The sequence below is a fragment of the Cornus florida genome, unplaced genomic scaffold (genome assembly GCF_030987335.1).
Source record: "Cornus florida cultivar Cherokee Brave unplaced genomic scaffold, ASM3098733v1 CherokeeBrave_3.0.0_Hap2_Chr04, whole genome shotgun sequence".
Lineage (NCBI taxonomy): Eukaryota > Viridiplantae > Streptophyta > Magnoliopsida > Cornales > Cornaceae > Cornus > Cornus florida.
Window position 1 is genome coordinate 6,803,043 of NW_026775574.1, and position 21,840 is coordinate 6,824,882.

General features: G+C 34.4%; 2 protein-coding genes and 1 long non-coding RNA gene across 3 annotated transcripts; 2 read left to right on the forward strand and 1 right to left on the reverse strand.

The window, feature by feature from the left end:
* Positions 1 to 4,752: 4,752 nt before the first annotated feature.
* Positions 4,753 to 14,535, reverse strand: LOC132302624 (uncharacterized). The gene is made up of 5 exons (XR_009480874.1): positions 14,443 to 14,535; positions 13,794 to 13,866; positions 6,946 to 6,992; positions 5,144 to 6,831; positions 4,753 to 4,961 (listed from the first exon to the last, which is right to left on the reverse strand). It is a non-coding gene; the product is annotated as an uncharacterized LOC132302624 (long non-coding RNA).
* Positions 7,539 to 9,374, forward strand: LOC132302622 (3-ketoacyl-CoA synthase 6-like). The gene has a single exon (XM_059799533.1). It carries the CDS (start codon positions 7,629 to 7,631, stop codon positions 9,120 to 9,122), a length of 1,494 nt encoding a protein of 497 aa, XP_059655516.1. The 5' UTR covers positions 7,539 to 7,628; the 3' UTR covers positions 9,123 to 9,374.
* Positions 13,619 to 16,624, forward strand: LOC132302623 (tetraketide alpha-pyrone reductase 2-like). Its single transcript, XM_059799534.1, has 6 exons — positions 13,619 to 13,851; positions 14,463 to 14,635; positions 15,060 to 15,248; positions 15,435 to 15,597; positions 15,909 to 16,098; positions 16,278 to 16,624. The coding sequence occupies exons 1-6, from the start codon at positions 13,746 to 13,748 to the stop codon at positions 16,417 to 16,419; spliced, it is 963 nt and encodes a 320-aa protein (XP_059655517.1). The 5' UTR covers positions 13,619 to 13,745; the 3' UTR covers positions 16,420 to 16,624.
* The last annotated feature ends 5,216 nt before the right edge of the window (positions 16,625 to 21,840 follow it).

Below are 21,840 nucleotides of genomic sequence, written 5' to 3' on the forward strand. Positions count from 1 at the left end.
CCTACAAATTAAATTAAAAATAAATTCACAAAAATATAAAAAGAACTTGGTTTCGTGTCCGCGTTTCGCTTTTTGACGTGTATTGCTTTTTTTTTTGGGAAAGTTTTTGACGTGTATTTTGTGTTTCTATATATATATATATATATATACATATATATTTATTGAAAGAAACATATTTACATTTTAGGAATAAAATAAAGGGTAAATTACAATTAGTTCCACTCGAGGTTCGACCTAATTGCAACTAAATCTTTACTTTGTTTCTTTTTTCTGTTTTTTTGGGACAAAGACTTCCAATGTTGGATTTTATGGTGAATTTACTCCTCTACCCTTATTATTATGTTATTAAAAATAATCAAAATATCTTTAAAAAAATAGGGAATGACCCTTTTGCCCACTAACGTTTCCCTACCATTCCACATTCCTCTCCATAGCCTCGCCACCAACCATCACTAGTACCATACACACCACCACCTTCCACCTATAGAATCATATATGTATGTATGTGTGTGTGTACACACACACAATGAAGCCTTTAATGAAGCTTCAGGCTCTCAGTTGGTCTCTATGTTGCTGAAATTCTTACCATGGGAATTAGCAACCCAGTTAAGAGAAAGGGTCCGAAGCCTTCACAAGCTGGTTCTGTTTCTTCACCTTTGAAATCGTCAAATTCGCAATAGAGAAATATTTTCACACCTTTGAAGGGAAACCAAGATAGAAAAATGGGTTTGAAATAAAAAAAGGCGATTTGGGTCATCTCTCTCCTTCAAATTCATGGAATTCAGGAAACTAAATCATTAATATGGCAATTTCATAATACAAAAACATTAGGATACATGTAAAAAAATAAATAAATTCCAGCATGCCTCTCGTCGTCTAGGATTTCGAGAATTTTAGTGCTCAAAGTCGTTGGAAGCCCGGACACAATGTGGACTTCCCTGAGAGTGCCGACGTTGCCATCTCCGACGACGATGATGTGGTAGCTCTTGAGGAAGTGCTTGTAGGCCTTGGGGGTTGTTGTACCGACGGACGGACAACGGACCATACGGTAAAGGTTAGGGCGGTGATAGTCTGAACGACGGTGGAGCAACACTGGTAACGTGAGTGTGGTCGATCGCGTGAGATGTCAGGGACAGTGATGGAGAGAGGGACGATGATGGGCGTGGTCGCATGCACGGTGTTTTAGGGAAAACTACAATGACCTAATTAAGGGGTAGTTTAGTCCACTCATGCATGGGTTTTTTGTTATTCCATAACATTATAAGGGTAATATGGTTTTTCACACTTATTTGATGGGCAGTTTAGTCACTTTAACCAAATTTCTTGATAAAAATGATTGAATTTTGTACCGAGGGGAAGTCTTTGTAAAAAATGGCAAAAATTAGGAGACACGTTGTAAGAAAATGACAAATCTCAAGTTTAGTTGTAATTAGACCAATTTTCAGGAGAAATCGTTATAGTTTACCCTAAAATAAATGACAAGAAAAGGAGTGGACCAGTAATTTTTTAAAAAATTGTGAATATATGTGTATATATTTTATTTGTGTACAACAGTGTGCATAATGTCACGCAATAGCTAGAATATATTTTCTCTATCTCATTTTAAATGTCCTTTTTAAAAAAATAAAGAAAAACATTGAAAATGGAACCGAGATAGTAATATTTTAAATTAAAAAAATATATTATTTTTTATTATTAAGGAGTTATTAAATTTTTTTTCCATGTGTTAATAAGAGGGTATGAACACAGACACGTTGCAATCCAGGATCTTAATTAGCTTTCACTTGGCCTTCTTTGTGTACTAGATTCTTTGCTTGATTTATTTCCAATGACGTAACCGTTGGATAAAGGGCTTTTTTTTTTTTTTGGTTTTGGGATTGTGGTCCAACAATAAAGAAAATAAAATTTCAAACCAACCCTAGCAAATAAAATTTCAGATTCATTTAATATCACATTGTACTTATCTAGTACAAAAATATTAAGTGTGTTTGATAAGGTATATTATAATTTGAATAGCACTAAAATGCTTCCGAAAAAAAGGTTAAAATCAAAAGCAAAAAATTAATTTCGGGTTTTAAAATAGTATTAAATACTCAAAATAAAAGTACAAAGTAACTGTGCTTGTCCACTCACATGTGAGTAGATCAGTCTTACCGACTGTGATGTGGTCCAATCACAAATATATAAATAATTTATAATTACAAAATTAAAAAAAAGTGATAAATAAAAAAATCAGAGAAGGTGACTAAACTAATTCCAAAAATATATATATATATATTATCTTTATTTATCACTTTCTTAATTTTATAATTAGGAATTATTTGTGATTGGACTAATTAATAATTAATAAGATGTCAAAGCTCAAAATGTCAAACCTAGTTCAGGTCCAACCATGGAATTCTATACCAAGTCCAACCGGCAATTCTCATCCATTTCAACTCAAGGTAGGTAGGGAGGAGTTGGTAAGCAGAAGAATATGATTCTGTTTGACATTCTGGGTTGTTTATAAGAAAAACAACTTTGTGTTTCAACTATTTAAAAACATTTTTATTTTAAAAGTATATATATATTTTTTAGTTGTGTTAGGTGTTTGGTAATAAAAAAAAAAAAAAAAATTGCAACTTTTAAACAATATTGTTACAAATCAAGTTAAAAATTACTTTAATTATGAAAATCACTCTATAAATATAATTATTTTTTCATTATAAGTGCAATGTCAAATGGGTCTGACCTCCAAAAAGAAGGGTTTTTCAAATCATTGTCAATTAGTCAAATGTATGCAACATGACCAACCGACATTAAGCTTTGTAAACATTTCATTGTAAGCCCATTCTTTCCCCTCAATCTGCTTCACGTGAGTGGCGTGTGTGTATATATATATATATATATATATCTGTTTATATATATATATATCTATGTATGTATTCGTACAAGTAAACTCTTGGACCATTGTAATACTTTGAAGGAAAAGAAAAAGTAGAATATTATGGAAGAAATGTAAGAAACATCTGTGAAAGTGAAGTGGGGGTTGGTGACGGTGTAGGTGATTTGTCTACCCCCAACCAAGTGATTACCAACCAGACAAAATTGGCCTAAAGTCTAAAATATATATATATATATATATATGATAAACCATAAACAACATTAATATTTGATTCAAACATATATTGTATGTTAGAGCCTAAAATATATTCATATATACACGTATGTGTATTTATGTATGTACATATGCATGCGTTTGCACAAAGGCGGCATTAAGAATGCCACCTGGTTACAGCAAATTGTTGCGAGGGAGAAAGGGAGGGACAGTTAGGCCAGCAAACCTGCGAATTGAATATTATTTAGTGCACGAAGACGGGGTTTAGGAAGGATTAGGATGTAGCATCGGTAACTTTCATGTCACAATTAAGTAACACCCACCTTCTCATTTTTAAGCCATACAAGCCCTATTCCACATTGTGAGTGTGCAAATATTTTTTTTTAAATTGAGGAGATCGAGATGCCAAAATCCAAGACTGGCCTCTCCTCGGTCGTATGTTGCAATGAAACGGATCCCATTTTATTTCATGGTATGATTTCATTGCATCATATATCTGAGTAGAAGTCGGAGTTGAATTTCGACACCTCTAGATTTATATATGTAGCATATTGTATTGTACATAAAAAAGTGTGTCAGGCATTTTGCTTTTTCCAGTAATTGTCCAGTGCATGATACATGTGAGATGAGGAGACTGTATGTGTCTGATGGTAAATTATTGGATGCTCTAAAAGACCCTGACGCTGCTAAAATAAATAAATTTGATGTTTTATTACTTTGTAGTGGCATTTTGAGGCTTGACTTTGTCTTTGTAATGGAAATTATGTTTTGTGCACGAATAATTATCAAAAAAGTTTGGGCTAAAATTAAGGTGGGCCTGTTCTTCAACTAGGGCTTTTTGGGAACACGATTCACCTACATCTAACCCAAGAATTCCACTCACACCTAGCCCAACAATATCCACTTTCAGACCCATATCTGATTTTAGTTTGGGCTTAAACTAGGAATACTTGAAGTATACAAAAGTCACTATTCGGCCCATAACTATAAAAAAATAAAAATAACACAAAAATATTTGAAGTTTGCATTTTCAGTTCATTTTTTTCCATTTAAAAAAAAAAGAGAGAGATAGTTAAAGGGATAGGGTAGGGTGATGAATTATCTCTTTGAAATAATATGTGATATCCACACCATTCAATATAAAAATTGCTTGAATTTTTTATACTATCAATATAACTTGCTTGAATTTCCAAATATATATATATAAATAAATTGTGTTCATCCGACAAAATGTTTTCACATATTTTCTTGAGTGATGGAACCTTTATTAATGATGACTAAATTATCATAATTTTCTTCCTAGTAAATGAAACTTTACCCAAGATGGAGAACAAAAGATTAATTAGTAGCATAATTCTAATATTATAGGTTTGATGTCTTGTTAATTATATGCACTTCTTCAAGTTAAAAATGTACCCATCCCGACATATGGAGGCATTGAATAACTCATACTTGAAAAATTCAAACCACCGATCCAATAATACTACACATAATATCACCGGTGTATCACATAGTAGTACAAAATTCTATCACGGCATTATTCACATCAAAAAGTGACGCCTATTAATAATCTTGATGCATATGCAAAAATTTTTTTTCCGTTATAATTCATATTTAGAAAATCCAAATTAATTCAATGCTTCGAACATAGTATCGAAAATAATATCAACTACATTCAAATTACCAATTCAATACTTCGTACATAATATCAACTACAAAATTCTATCACGACATTATTCACACCAAGAAGCGAGGCCTATTAATAATCTTGATGCATGTGCCGTTGAATGGTTATAATCAATCATCTGCCACACTAGGGTAAGGTGGTCCATGCCATTAAAAACTTTGCATACGACATTGCCATCTGCAGTGTATAAACACACTACTAAATTATAACAGCGTTTGTCTGGTGATCGTCGAAGTTTTATAGCCTCGTACTACACACACACACACAGTGAGAGAGCCATCAAAATGCATAGGCATGTTACATTACGTCCTAACACGACCATATGCAATTAATCAAGCACCGAAATAAACTAAACCAACCTTAAATCAGTGGACCACCTCATGATGTGACAATAAGCCACCACGGCTCTCTTTCATTCTATTTTGCAATCAGCCTGTTTCCAGAAAAAGAAAAAAATATTGAGGTTTTTACCGCCTGAATATAAGAGACATTCTTTGTTGAACTTCATGTTAGAACGATCGATTTTTATCAATATTCGTTCTTTGACTTTTGAATTTATAATCGGTACATGTACGAAGTCACCTTTAAAAAATAGGTCATAAGAATGTCATGACATGTCTGGCTCACCCACCCAATTTCAACTACGAGAGGCAAGCTTATATTTTTCTGAGAGTACTCCTCATGTGCACTTTATTGCTCCTAAACAAGAGAAAAGATAAAGACATGCACAAGTACTACAGATGAAATTGTTGGAACATACACGGACTAACAAGCATATATAAGTAGACCTCATATCGTGTTCTCACCGAGTTGATTCTTCTAGTGTTGATGACAACAAAAGAACGGCCAAGGAAAGTACAACGTAAGGAAATGCTAATTACAGCCGTGACTCCTTTGGATCTGTAAACTCCCCTTGTGGAACTCACAGGATTCAAAGACTTATAAATGTGTGTGTGTGTGTGTGTGTGTGTGTGTGTGTGTGTGTGTGTGTATAGTGAAGTGGCTGAGAGGACTTTACTTAGCTAGCACTTTCTGATTCATCCCTTCAATCTTCAGTCTCTCTGAAAGCTCCATGGGATGGATCTGAATAATTCTCTTTATTATCCAATCACCAACTTTCCTAAACACAATGAAAACAATCAAGTATGACTATGGGCATGACGTTTGACACATCAGCATTCAGTAAGCCCAAAAGACCGATAAGAGTACAAGAAGTATTCAGTGTTATTGTCACAAATAAAGTAAATGCTGGCACTTCCTTTAGGACCCGTGAGAAAGCTGAGTAAAAATTATACATTTTTGACACGTGTACTTAGGTGTCAAATAGTGATTGATCCGAAATCCCGGGACCATGTAGTAATTTTCTAGTAACTTGAGACCTCCAGTAGAGTCATAGATCATGTTACAAATAAGGTGGGTAGCCCCAACCACCACACTACAGAGTACTTTAATTCATGGAAGGTGTTCGGATAGAAAAGTCAGGAAGTTTTATGGAATGAAGACCACCACAGTCTTCCAAATAAATGGGATAGGGTGAAAAAAGTAGGCAATTTAGCCAAGCAAAACACATGCCATAGTTATAGTCTAGAACCTAAAACTAATGAAGCTATCTATCCCCTGCTGTAGTAGCCCATGCTGTAGCCTGCAGGGTAGTGTAGCGTTTTTCAACATGTTTAAATCATATTTCGACAAATTTATTTTATATTTCAATGCAATTTCAATAGATAGAACAAATGTGTTGAAACGCGATTGAAGTGCATTGAAACTAAAAAATAATCATGTTGAAAAGAGATTTCAACACAATTAAAACGTCTTTCACTACATTTGTTCTATATTTCAACATATTACTTTTAGATTCAACAGATGTTTTGTGTTGAAAACGAATTCAAGGGTGTTGAAAAATTTTACAGCATACTATAAGACGTGTTATTACAAATGATTTCCTACATTTTCCCCAAATTTCCAAATTCAGGAGAAGCTTTAAGAGAGAATGCTAACATAACCTTGCTTGATGCACTGACCATTTGGAATTTTGAATTCTGACTTGCTGAGACAGTTGAACAAGAAAATATAATTAGTGATTACAGCAATAAGAAAAAATAAAATAAAATAAATTGTGTAGCAGGAAAAAGATAGCTATTAAAGTGTGTCACTGAACAACCTGTGAACAGCCATGGTCTTTCTCTTTTCAACATCATCCAGCTGACACTAGGGCATACAGTACAATCGATATCAGTTAAAATTATGAAGGTCAGTTTCGAATAATACCAAACAGACCCATGTAATAAATAGTTCTTAAATTGCATTGTGTGTTGTCAAATGTAAATTTATGCTTTCCATGAATTTTTTTTTTCATGAAACAATGTCACCAATAACAACGGATTCATCTGAGTTTAGGACCCCTTTCAATCAACAAATCTGTCTTGTTGGAAAATTAATTAGATATACTAACAATAATCAAGTAATAAATTTTTTTCTAGATGTAGTAGTTTTCACAAATTCATATTTAATTTTTCACTTTCTAAGAGCTCTTGATCTTTACCAAATTAGTAAAATAAACTACCAAATAGAAACTCAACTCACTGTATATACATTAAGTACATATATCTAACTCCAACAGGAACTGGAACCACTATCTGCAACCAGTCAATTTTTTATTAAATGTGGAAGAGAGGTTTTATGAAATTTGTACCTTTTCATTTAAGCTTCTCATCTGCCTCCATCCATATTAGCCTCTCTTATGCTAGCCTTTAAATCCCTAACCCCCTTTCAAACATATTGCACCAAATCCCCTACCCTTCCTCCCCTCTGCTCGCTCTCTCTCTCTCTGTCTCATCATCAAAGATGTCTCCGACATTGCCGGAGTTTTCTAACTCCGTCAAGCTCAAGTATGTAAAACTAGGCTACCAATATTTTGTCAACCACATTACTATTCTCTTCCTCATACCCATCATCATTGGAACTCTCATTGAAGTGCATCATTTAGGACCACATGAACTTCTAAACATTTGGAGGTCACTTGACTTCAGTCTTATTCAGATCATTTGTTCATCTTTCCTCATTCTCTACATTGCCACCGTCTACCTCTTGACGAAGCGTGGCAGGACAATATACCTTGTCGACTACGCTTGTTTCAAGCCGCCATGCACGATGCGAGTCCCCTTCGCAACTGTCATGGAACATGCAAGAATAGTTTTGAGGTCGCAGCCCAAAAGTGTTCAGTTCCAAATGAGAATACTCGAGCGGTCCGGCCTTGGAGAGGAGACGTGTGTACCACCTGCAATACACTATATCCCACCAAACCCTACCATGGAGGCTGCCAGAGAAGAAGCTGAACTGGTTATATTCTCTGCCATGGATTCACTTTTCAAGAAGACGGGACTTAAGCCGAAAGACATCGATATTCTCATTGTAAACTGCAGCCTATTCTCGCCAACACCTTCTTTATCGGCCATGGTAATCAACAAGTACAAGCTAAGAAGCAACATAAAGAGCTTCAACCTATCTGGAATGGGTTGTAGTGCAGGAATAATATCCGTTGATTTAGCCCGTGACTTACTTCAAGTTCATCCCAACTCAAATGCTGTCGTTGTGAGCACAGAGATCATAACACCAAATATTTACTTGGGAAACCAAAGATCAATGCTTCTTCCAAACTGTTTGTTTCGAATGGGCGGAGCTGCTCTTCTTTTATCAAACCGGTGGTGTGACAGGAGGCGAGCCAAGTACAGCCTGGTTCATGTGGTTCGAACCCACAAAGGAACTGATGATAAAGCTTACCGCTGCGTCTACCAAGAAGAAGACCCCCAAGGGCACGTAGGGATATCGCTCTCAATCGATCTCATGGCAATAGCTGGTGAGGCCTTGAAGTCAAATATCACCACCATTGGGCCGCTTGTCCTTCCTGCATCTGAGCAACTCTTGTTTCTTGCCAAACTCATTGGCAGAAAGATCTTTAACAAAAAATGGAAGCCCTATATTCCAGACTTCAAACAGGCTTTCGAGCACTTCTGCATCCACGCCGGAGGCCGTGCAGTCATCGACGAGCTGCAGAAGAGCCTGCAGCTCTCGGCTGAGCATGTGGAGGCATCCAGGATGACGCTGCACCGGTTTGGCAACACATCATCCTCATCGCTTTGGTATGAGATGAGCTATATTGAGGCCAAGGGGAGGATGAAGAAAGGTGACAGGATTTGGCAGATAGGGTTTGGGAGTGGTTTCAAGTGTAACAGTGCAGTGTGGAAGTGTAACAGAACTATCAAGAAACCAACAGATGGCCCATGGGTAGATTGCATAGACAGGTACCCTGTTCATATTCCTGAAGTGGTCAAACTCTAGGGCAAAGATTGGTCCTGTTCATTTTGGAAAATTTGCCTTTTAGTTGTTTCTAAATCAGTGTGGTAAGGATTTACTTTTGTGTTGCAATTTAGTTATCTTTCATGTATATGTAGCAAGCAGTATGTATCACAAATATTCATATATTTGGTTTGTGGTTTCCAGGTTGTCTGTCTACCGTATATTCAAAAAAACACATGAAACTACTCTTGTATATACATCTAGACCATAAATATTCAAGGTGGTTTTTATGTATGATTCAGCAAAAGCAGCTGCCTGTACAGTTGTCAAAGGTGTGCATCGAATTTTTCATGCCACGGACATATGATCGAATCTAACAAAACAATTAACATCATCTCATAATTCTAGAAACTGCAGATTTTACTTTTTTTGGTAAGAACTTTTAATTATGGGAGTAATTTTTCGTTTTTTTTAAAAAACAAAATTGTGTCGCTATTTTTTCTATATACCCATTTCAACATTTACGCAAAATAAAATATTTCCTTCACTTTTTCTTTGTTGGTAGTAATGAAAAAAGTGCCCGTGACTCTCACTCCTAACAAAGTTAAGCATGCCCAAGTCAACTCAGCAAACCTGAAGCTCTGTAGATATTTAAGTGTATAAATTTAGACAAGTACCCTGTTCACTTTAAACTCCACGTCGATGCTCGCCGGAGGTCTTTGTTTGGCGGACTATCCTAGTAAGATTCGTCTAGGTGTTAGCAATGATTCACTGGTTTTCATTCAGTTTATTCCAAGACTCAGTTGAACAAAATGAAAAAAGGCAAACAAGACTCAGTTGGATCTAATGATTAAATTTTTTTCAAGACTCAGTTGGATTTGATGATTAAATTATTTATTTATTTATTTTTAACAAGGTAAACAAGCTAAATAAAATACAAACACTCACCAAAAATATATATACATACAAACTCACTTGTACACTATCTAGTGTACAAAACACATGTACTAATAAATCAATGATCCAAACAAAGGACATCTGAAACACACTTCTTCAAGCCTTTCCTTGTTGTGACCGCAAATGTTCAATAAGATCATTGCGGAGTGTGTGATGGATTGCAAAAGATCAAATCATATGATGACGAGCGAGGAACTCAGAAAAGGGTATCGGCTCCCGCGACACTTCAGAAAACAAGTGTGAATGCTATTGAAAAAAAAGTTTGCATTGGAAATGCTATTGAAAAATAATAGTAGTTGAAAATGGTAGTTGAAAAATAATGGTTATTGTATAAAAAAATAGCATTTTGGATAAAATGTACCATCGGAGTAGAATTGCTAAAATATAGTATTTTGACGCTGTAGTTCTTCTCAAAATATGGCTTTGGCATGCAAAAATAGCATTTTGCATTGGAGATGCTCTAAAGTAATTTATTTTTAAGAAGCATGCTAGATAGAATAGGCATTCAATTTTTATATGTAATTCAACAACCTAGTTACCTATTAATGGCGAGAATAGGCAAAACAAATTCATATAAAATTTGTGCTTATTAATTATATAACCAGGTGTGTACAAATCGACAAGAAGAGAATGATTGAGGACTAGCTTCATTGTTGGGACAAACCAACGAAGTAGGGCATGGTCCCCAAACAAAAAAATTCATACCTACCCATATACAAGTCCTTCCCATCTAATTTAAGGTGATGGCATTCCTCTTTAAAGTGGTATGGCATTGCCTGTATGATATATACAGGACTTAAAGTAGACCTCATGTGCAATCCATTGCCCCCTAAAGAAAATGACTAAATGGAAGTGATATTAAGGTTCCAAGACAATCCAAAGCCATTCATTTTTTGTGAATTCATATGTGTATGTATAATGAAGTGGCAGAGAAGACTTAAGTTAGCTAGCACTTCCTAAATTCTTGACATGATTCATTTTCCTCCCAAAACTCCACATAATTTAACAGCTGATGATGAAAAATCACAGCTGGGCACTCTTCTAATTGTCTTTATTAACCAAACTTAAATCCTCCCAAATGCAGCCGCAATAATAAAGTATTCCCTCCCTCCTTTTTTTGGTTTACGAAGCGGACAATAAAAAAAAAATAAAAGGAGTACAAGCATGATATTTGATTAATTGCACCGTAGCCATCCCGTCGCATCATTCCACACCACCGGAGCAAATTCCATGTGCCAAGACGGTATATGATTTGACAATTGATTCCGACTGTCTTTGACAGGTCAATAGCCCAAAAGATTGCCAGAAAACTAGAATATTTCAACGTTATGCCACATTACTTTGACAAATACAGTATAATGGCTTTCAAAAGCCATGTGAAAAACCCATAATAATACAGTAACTTAGACAGAAACGGATCCATAAGACATTGTTTTCTTTTCAAAATTTTATTGATTTTAGGCAGTATTCATAATAATAACTTGAGACCACTTCAATTCATGTCAGGGGATTGGGTTGAAAGGTCAGGAAGGTTCATGTGAAGGGACCATCGTAGCCCTCCAAAGAAATGGTATAGGTGCAGAAACCAAGAAAAATAAATGACATAATTATAGCTCTCAACCAAACTATTATAAAGTCATAATTTTATGTAAAAATATCAAGAAAAATAAATGACATAATTATAGCTCTCAACCAAACTATTATAAAGTCATGATTTTATTTAATAATATCAAAAAATTATCTATTAATGTTTATATTCTTTCTTGGAGTTATCCCCACTAACAAATTTCTACAATCTGTTTGAAGGTTATCTCTCTCTCTGTACTTTTTCTTGCTCTTTTAATTGATATTTGATAATAGTAGCTTACTTTTAAAAGTTAATTGTAGTAATAAACTTACTATTGGCTATTTTATGTGATTACACTCAGATAATAAAGATTATATATAGTATGCTGTTTTGGTGTATTTATTTTGTAATTATATATATATATATATATATATATATATATATATATATATATATTTGTAAAAAAAAAAATTGAAAAAAAAAAAAAAAAAGAAGACGAAGAAGAAGAAGAAGAAAAGATGTAGAGATCTCTGCTTCTTGGTAGTCTCATCCATGTCATTTGATATAATTATTAGATTTAATGTTGTATATATATTTCAAATATTAGTTTTTTAGTCCATTTAGATGACCATCAAATTACTATGTTTACTTGGAAAGTTAATTCATCATTATTTTATAGTTGTTCATCACATCCATTGCATGTGTTTTTTACTAGCATATATATATATATGTATGGTATACAATTGATGGCAATGTACATTGGTGATTGGAAACTAATCACCAAGAGAGAGATTTTATAGAAATTCCAATAATTCATATTAGACCTTATCTTAAGAGAAGTACTCATTTTTATGATTCCTATTCAGAATCCATCTCTTTATCCCCCAACCTAAGAATCCCTGTGAAATTGTCTTTAAAGAAGTAATATATAAAACTAATCTTAGACTACCATTACATGTCAACAAACCAAAAAGGAAAAGACAACGGCTCGAACATAGTATTCGCTCTTCTGTGCATAAGGCTGCTAAATGATAGGATAAAACACTACATTTAGCATCTCTTAGAACTAAAATCACTGATACAGAACTACATGTTAACATGAGACAGTCGTTGGGTTCAGCCCAAGTTCAAACAAGTTTTTGGCAATCACGAGTCCAGCTAGCTAGCTCTACAATCGAGGCCAAGATTGGTACTAGGGCTCTTCTAATCCCAACTTCCAGCCTGGGGTGCCCCGTTTTTGGCAAACACAAGTCTAGCTAGCTAGCTCTAAATTTAAGCCCAACATCAGTCCACCCCAAACAGGCCAATCTAGGGCTCAGCTAATCCCAACTTACAGCCTGGGGTGCTGGTGCACATATTTGACACAATTGCATTAGGCCCAAAGTCTTCCGGGTTTGTCCAAGGACCAGGAGTTGCCAAATAGTTTTATCAAGAATGCCTAAGTGCACATACCCAACTTTTTGTAAAACTAACCCCCAGGCCATCACACTTACTCTTGAAACAGAGTGTCAGTAGCCAATAGATTTCATATTCTTATTCATTGTATCCCTACAAGCCAGTGAAAGAGAGGTAGCTCTAATAAAATCTCTGGATCTTTCTGCCAATAGTTCTGAGGATACAAGAAAGCTTTTTGCTAGATTATTAGAAATATTAGGAAAACACAAAGTATTTGACATAATGTGTTGCCAAACACACTGCATTTTATTAAAGCTCAGTGGAGAGCATTAGGTAGAAGTAGTTAGATAACCAAAAGCCAAGCATGTGACAGTAGGGGTTAGGTATAAAAATTTTGGCAGGTTACCATTGTTAATGAGGTGAACCGATATTTTAATACATGAAACAAACAAGTTTAGACAAGGGTTTTGTTGGTCTTTCAACTGTCTACATGCTTCCCAACAAAAGAGAATAGTACAAAAGAAAGTAAAATGCATTAGACATGAGATTCTTCTCTTTTCAATGCCGACAAAATCACCTAATACAAACCAAAAGAGCACTGCTCACATGCTTTCCACTAAAAACTATACAAAAATATAAAGAAAATTAAATAAATAGGACATGATTGTTTTTCCCCCAATCCATCAAAATCACTACAATATAAAGCTAGCAACCATGGCAAGATAAATAGATTGAGAGAGAGAGAGATGCCTGAATTTTGTGTAACAGGAGGTACGGGGTTCATAGCAGCTTACCTAGTGAAGTCGCTGCTGGAGAAGGGGCACACTGTAAGAACCACCGTGCGAAATCCAGGTACCTTCGCTTCTCCTGCCAAAGATCAGTTGGCTCCAGAAATAATAATGGGGTATTCTGCAACAAGTTTTATTTTCTCAATCAATATTTTCATTCTCCATGTCACCTGCAAGAAGTTTGTTTTTTTTTAATACAAAATTTAAAGCTTTCCGCTCATATCCTACAAGTGATCATGAAAATGATTCTATTTTAGGCCTATGCAAAAAATATATATATTTTATTGTTTCCCTTTCTGCTAATACTCTGTTTGATTGCAAAGAAATCAAAAGATAAATAGAAGTAAAGAAGAACTAAAACCAGGGAATCATGGCTTCTCAAACTAACTCTACTTTCAATTATTTATTTCTTTAATATCAATAATTTTTCTTTTCTTTTCTGTTCATTTACATCAATTCCTTTTTTTCACATAAAAGAGAAATGGGGATCCTTTTCTATTTTGAAATAAAAAGGGTTTCCCAAAGTAGCAGCATATGCATATGTGTGTGTGTAGAGAGAGAGAGAGAGAGAGAGACCATTGTTGTGGTCTATCAATGACACCCAGATTCTGTTTCAGTTAAAATTACTGTAACTCAATAATTTCAAGTCACATACCTTTTGTTTCTTTTGTTCAGAAAATGTAGAAAAGGTAGCGTTCCTTTGGGAGCTGAGTGGAGCCAAGGAGAGACTAAAGGTTATGAAAGCTGATCTCATGGAGGAAGGAAGCTTTGACCTGGCCATACAGGGAGTTGATGGAGTCTTCCATACGGCCTCTCCAGTGCTCGTTCCAAATGACAACAACATTCAGGCAAAGTTACTTTATAACCTTTTACATAAATGATTAACACCAACAATGTTATTATTGATCAATTAACCAGTTAATTGCCCAATACATATTACCAACCTGAATGCCTTCCCTAAATATATCTTACCAGCTGTTTCCATTCATCCATATTGATGACCTATTTTTAAAATGGTCAAAGAAGTAGAGCTTGATTAGATTAGGCTCCCTCTAATGCTGTCTATGTCAAGTATACTTGGACAAAAAGAAGAATAGAACTAAGGGTTAAAAAGAATGATTTGTTGGTCTTTGTGAAAGTAAAATTTTTCAAAGCATGTAAAATTAGATTTATTTATTTATTGGTAGGTAAGTTATACACACACCCAACTCACAAACACACCCCCACTATTGTAGGGGCAAAATTAGATTAATAACTTTGCTAATATTGCAGGCAACTCTAATTGATCCATGTATAAAGGGCACCTTGAATGTGATGAGATCTTGCACAAAAGTAAGTAGTGTGAAACGGGTTGTGCTCACCTCTTCATGCTCTTCGATAAGATACCGTGACGATGCCCAACAAGTTTCTCCTCTCAACGAATCTCACTGGAGCGATCTGGAGTATTGCAAACGCTACAATGTAACAACACTTTCATCTATTTTACATTTCCAAAGGCATCATTACACACGCTCATAGAAGCATTAAACTGTTAAAACGGAAAATAAATAATAAATAAAATAACAAAGATCTCATGTTTATATGTAGTACTCTCAACTTTAACTTGTTAGTCGCTTAATTGGCCTGAGTGGAATTGATTGCACGCAGCTGTGGTATGCATATGCAAAAACTACAGCAGAGAAAGAGGCATGGAGAGTAGCAGAGGAAAATGGGATGGACCTGGTGGTGGTGAATCCCTCATTTGTAGTTGGTCCATTACTTGCACCAGAACCAACCAGTACTCTGCTCGTGATACTGAACATCGTTAAAGGTTATATCTGCATCACCTGTTATGTGATTTCCAATAGACTAACATAGCAATCTAAGATGCATTAGGATACTCACCATGTCCCCGCATTTAACAAACTCCTGCAATCAAACATGACACACCACCATCTAAGGGAGATTCTAGTCATTAAATGATATAAAAAGATGTATAATGCTTTCTTCATTGTATGGCAAGAGTCCCCTCTGCGTATAAAAACAGAACCAACATATAATAATTGGATGCAAGAGGTAACCAACATGAATTTAGTCTTAATGTTGCCAAACTAATTTACTAGACCGGTAACTAATTTTCAGGTGTGAATGGAGTATACCCAAACACAACGGTGGGGTTTGTGCACATAGATGATGTCGTCGGTGCACATATGTTGGCGATGGAGGAAAGTAAAGCATCAGGAAGACTTATATGTTCAAGCTCAGTGGCTCATTGGTCAGAGATCATTGAGATGCTAAGGGCCAAATATCCATCCTACCCATTCGAAGACAAGTAAGTGACACAGCATGGTATTTTTGTTCTTTTGCCTTCAAAATTTTGCTCTAACATGTCACAAGCATTAGATAAATACTGTCAATTTCATGATCAAATTGCATCTAAACGTAAAACAAACCCAGAATTTGTTTCTCCTTAATATTCAATATTTGTAAATGTTTTCTTACCCCGTGCAGGTGTAGCAGCAAGAAAGGGGATAATAACCCACATAGCATGGACAGCAATAAAATTATTCAATTAGGGCTCCCAGCTTTAAAAACACTGAATCAAATGTTTGATGACTGCATCAAAAGTTTCCAGGACAAGGGATTTCTATGAGTTCATAATGTTTTCCGCAAGCTCTTTCAGATAGTCAGACTTGTTCTATTTTTAAGAGAACTATTATGTCCCGGTTTAACACAAACATTTGGATGAACAAATCTTGCACTGCTATGAAAAGCTTTAGAATCTGAGAAAGTTTTCTAATAGACTAATAATATCCGTTACTGATTAAGAATCACTTTACAGATTTGTTTTACTGCAAGTTTTGGTCTCACAAGTCAGAAATTCAGCATCACAAAGACCTACCTGATCAAAAGAAGCAACTACAGATTCCTTTCTTTATTCTAGCTAGAACAATCTTGTTTGGCCACAAAGCAACCAAGAACTCATACCAAAGATCCCTTCTACCACACATGTGAGTCATGAGGCACACTACTTCCGATGATATCATGTCGGATTTTTCACAAAAGGTCAGCAAAACATTTTCAATGTTAAACTGAGAACCCTGCTCAGATTTAGTAACTTGGATGCTCAAAAACCACCTCAACTCACTAAAGTCTTTTACATGAAAATGCTTACTCAAGTGAAGTTAAAATCGTTGGTACTCGCTATATCACCTTAACAACAACAACATCAACAAACACGACAAGAATCGCAGTTCCATTGAGACTTTTTCAATACAACACCAAATAATCAGAGTGCATTGCAACCCACATTTAGTCATGATTAAACGAAAATGTACCAAAACAAGCTCTAAAAGACTGTTTAAACCCATAGTTGTCTAGCCTATATAAATTATGTGAGACCCTAAGCAACATTCTTTAGAGGTAATTCGATAAACACCTTGTAGACGGCAAGGTCAAAAGGCATTTTTGACATCAAGCTAATAAGAGGACCACCCTGCACAGTTACAACTGATAATAACACACAAATTGAAATTACAAACAGCCATCGGAACAAAGATTTCGAAGTAGTGTATCCAAAATGTCTAAAAGTAAACCCCTTAGCAACCTCTCAATAGTCAATAGTGTCATCAAAATGACTCTTAATAGCATAATTAAATTAATATCCTATGATTGAATATAAGCACAACAAATAACAAAAAGGGCACAAAAGAACAAACATGTATAGATAAAAGAGAGAAGGAAGTAGAAAATGAGTACTACCTTCTGTCAATGCAATTTGAAAGTCGTAATAAGGAGATTCAAACTGAAGATCAGAACCAGTTGGTGAGGCATGCAATTAAGAAGAAATGGAGAAGCTTGTGGAGAAGACAATGACGGTGATTTCAACACTTGTACTCATTTGGGTTTGAGAGTAATCAACAAAAAGCCGTTTAATAGCACGAACCCACATTTTCAAAATATGAGAAGAAAAGCAAACAGCAAAAGATTTCAATGGACCAGACTTGCTCTGTTACCATGTTCGAGAGTCAGTGTTGTTCATGGAAGAGGGAAAATAGAAGAAAAAGAGTTGAGGGACAGACAACAGTGAAAAATGAAAGAAAACAGAAAATGAATTCAATGGAAAAAAATGAATTTTTTTTGTTATGTATTTAATTAACATTAAAAATATATATATATTTAAAAAAAATTTTAAAAATTATCATTTTATATTTTGAATAAGACCAAAGTAATCTAATGGTAAGAGGAAGGTAAGCAAAATGTGTGCATTAGTGGGTACGTGAGTTTGCTAGAGCCCGGGACCCGGGTTCTTCCCAAAATAAAAAAAAAGTGTTTGAATAGAGTAAAACTTATTATTATTTCATTATTTTTCCTTTCATTCAATCAAATAGAAGGAGAAAAAAACACAATCTCTTTTTTGAGATGTCTCATTCATATCTTATGTTCGTTCATCCTTCCTATCAAACAGAATATAAACTTTCATAGGAAATCATTTTTTTTAGGTGTTTATGTAAAAGTAATTTTCCTTTTTGCTGCTAACTAAAATGCTAAAGTGATCAAAAATTTCCATTTCCATTTCCTTCTCTTTTTTTTTCTTTTTTTTTTTCATCGAACTACAAGCAGCCTAATTTATACATATTGTTTCAAGCTGAAATAGGAGTTTTTTTTTTTTTAAACCTTGCAAACACAAACAAAGCACGGATTAAAACAAACAATCCGTGGCAGCCAGAACAAGAATATCAACAGGAATATGGGCAAGAGCAGTATCGATAGTTACATGATTTTTAGAGAGCTTCACAATAGCATGTGCAACTTCGTTACCATTCCGATGGACATGGCTAAGACATGAGGATGAAAGTGCCGAAGCGCCACTTGAATATCAAAGATAGAACTTAAATTTCAACTGGCGCATGATCCTTAACAACAATCAAAGAATCACATTCAAATCATACCTTATTAAATGGATAACTCATTGCCCATAAAACTGCCTTACGAAGACAGATGGCCTCCGTAGAAGTTGCACCATCGACCTCATGACATCGCTTCAACATCCACATTAATCTTTACAAAACTCAAAAGTCGTCAAGCAAAATATACCTTATGACTAAATGTCACCCAAGCTTCATTTGGAGAAGTTTTGGAACCTCCATATGCTCAAGTAGATGAGAATTTGACTCTAATTTCTAAGGAAGCATTAAGTTTAAGGCTCAACTACAGATAAATATATATATATATATATATATATATATATATATATATATATATATATTACCCTCAAATCTCATTAATACTATTTTAATTTTGAATTTTGGACAACTAAGCACTTTTTCACTTTCTTTTTTGAATGATAGTCATAAAAATTGATCCATAATCTTTCACATTCTTTTAATGTAATGCTAACAATTTAATTATGCAGTGTGATAGATATTTTTGTCATATTTATTATCAAAAATTGGATTATCCAAAGATGAATATCCTGTCAAAGGAATAAGTAGTCTTTGTGGTCCTGCCTTGTCCTAAACACCATCTCCTACAGGAATCTATCACTAATAGATTCCACCATTGTTATAGACACACACACACACACACACACACACTAATCCTTGTCTGATTACTTGCATGTTTTGGATAATATACTTTTATTTTGACTTACTGTTTGACCACTGTTTTCTTATGCAAATTTTCTTTACATGAGACAAGATTAACAATTTTAAAACTTTAAACACGGATTGAAAAGTCTTTTCTAGAACAATTCAAGTAAACCAACACAAAGGACCAATCACTCTCTTTGCTTTATTGGATTACAGGCTAGCATATGTTGAACATGTCTCTCCTCTCCTCATTTTCAAGCATCCTAGAAAACTCTCATGACCCACCTAGTGTCCAACAACCCAATATATATACTATGTATGTATGTGTGTATATACATATAACACTCTATGAGGCATGTACATATATTTGCACACATACATATATAGTATGCATATGTATGTGTATAGTTGATTCCAATCAAATAAAATTAGCCACATAAATTATTTATGCCAAAAAAAAAAAAAGGAAAAATGTTTTCCTATGGGAATATAATATATGAAGGTGTGAATTTGAATAATTATCTGCTTCAAAAGTACATCTGAAACTCTTTTGAATTTCCAAACAACCCCTAACCAAATGGCTCAATCTTTAAAATAACTTCTGAGCAATATAGCCTTTTCTTTTTCTTTTTGTTGTTTAGGATCTCTAGCCATATTTGCAATGTTTAAAAGAAACCAACACTGTTTTTTTGGGGGTATAATACAGTAAAAAGTTGTTTTCTTTAACTTCTTTTAAAAAGCTGTTCACTCATTATCCCAGCTTACAGAGTCATTTTATACTCTTATGATTTATGCTTTATTAACCTTTCTTCTCAACTAATCTTAACCATGAGCTTGTGTTCAATTTTTAGGTTGAATTCAACTTGAGAGCATTCTTGAGTTTTTGTCGATAATGGTGGTTTCATTCCTCTTAAAGTCGTCTGTAATTCATCACCGGTCACATTCAATACCCCCATTCACATGCACCTGAAAATTTTCCTAAGAGTGACCCCAAATAGATTCGAACTTTCGACCGGCTAACTCTCGTAAGTATAGATAAATTGTAATACTATAGAGAAATTAGATTCAATTTAAATCTAATTTTATTTTGATCGATTTAAAATCAAATATTTATATTCAGATCAAGAGGACTGTAAAATGATAGTTACTCGCGTTATTCATTTTTCCCTCTCTTGTTATTATTTTTAAAAAGAAAAAGAAAAAAGTGGTGGTGCTACTTTGGGTCCCAAACCTAGGGATTTCATAACGGTTTTTTTTTTTTTTTTTTTACTTCACAATGGTTAGAGATTTAGTAGTTAGTAGGTGTAATGGGTAGGCACTTGCCCAATTTACTCAAAAATTTAAGTTATTGGCCCAAATCAGATGTAAGATAAGATCTCCCAACCTGAACTCGCAACGCCGGGCGTGACACCAGACTAAGGACTGGATCTAACTTTGATACCAATTGTAACGGATAAGCGCTTGTCCATTTACACAAAAACTTAAATTATTGAATTGTGTTACAAACCTATTCATTTTTTTATCCAGATTGAGTCAAACTTCATGAATAAGAAAATGAAATTCGAACATAGGAGTATAGACTATCATAACATATTCATTCATATTGGACATTCGCAACGTCACCATGCTCTTAAATAAAGTGGTATAAAATTTTTATTTATACTAATTCATTTTTTTTATTCAAATTCGATTCGAAACAAGTTTTTCCTTGTAACAATAGAGAATAAGGAAATAAAATTCAAACTTACGAGTATGGAGTGGAACACTTAAGACCTGCCCATTTTACTAGTCAGCCAACACCACCATAGTGTGATAACGGATTGAACATCATATATATATTCATAAAGAATATTTACAATATCAGCTTGCGCTTAAATAAAGTGGTTTGAATTTTCAAATATAATATGATTGAAAAAGATGTTGAGGCCAATGAAATGAAAGTCAGCCTTAGATTAAGGCATTGATTAGCCGGATATGATTAGGACCCCTATTGGTTTGGTGGGACGTTGGAGGCCGACCATGCATCATTTTCTCTTTAGGAAACATCCGACTTGGACATGGTCCCTAAATCCATATAATTATAGCTTCTCAATTATGATTTATTGGGACCCATTGTCTCATTTTCACGTGCTTATTTCACTCATCTTCTTTTTGCTAATTCACCCTCTATTTTCTACTTATGCCTTGTAATTAAACCAATAGTACTTGGGTAACAACAAAGTTATCATTGTCTTTTTTACTTGGACGTGTAAAGTTGAAATTTTATTTATTTAAATTTTTTTTAGTGAAATATTTTAATTCGAGAACTAATGATTTGGATTAAGAAGGTATGAAATGGATCAATTTGACCCAAATTAGACTCCATTCAAAGTCTACTCTTGATTTGAATAAAGTTAATACCGATATATATCGAGTTGGATTGGTGCAGTTATGTCTAATTATTTAATTGTTGAAATTAAGTAAAACAGATATAAATAAATAAA

Excerpts from the sequence above, each read along its gene's own strand:
- LOC132302622 (XM_059799533.1), top strand. The coding sequence starts at position 7,629 with ATGTCTCCGACATTGCCGGAGTTTTCTAACTCCGTCAAGCTCAAGTAT.
- LOC132302623 (XM_059799534.1), top strand. The coding sequence starts at position 13,746 with ATGCCTGAATTTTGTGTAACAGGAGGTACGGGGTTCATAGCAGCTTAC. Across the intron at positions 14,636-15,059 it reads CAAATGACAACAACATTCAG|GCAACTCTAATTGATCCATG; the intron begins GCAAAGTTACTT and ends CTAATATTGCAG. Across the intron at positions 15,249-15,434 it reads AGTATTGCAAACGCTACAAT|CTGTGGTATGCATATGCAAA; the intron begins GTAACAACACTT and ends GATTGCACGCAG.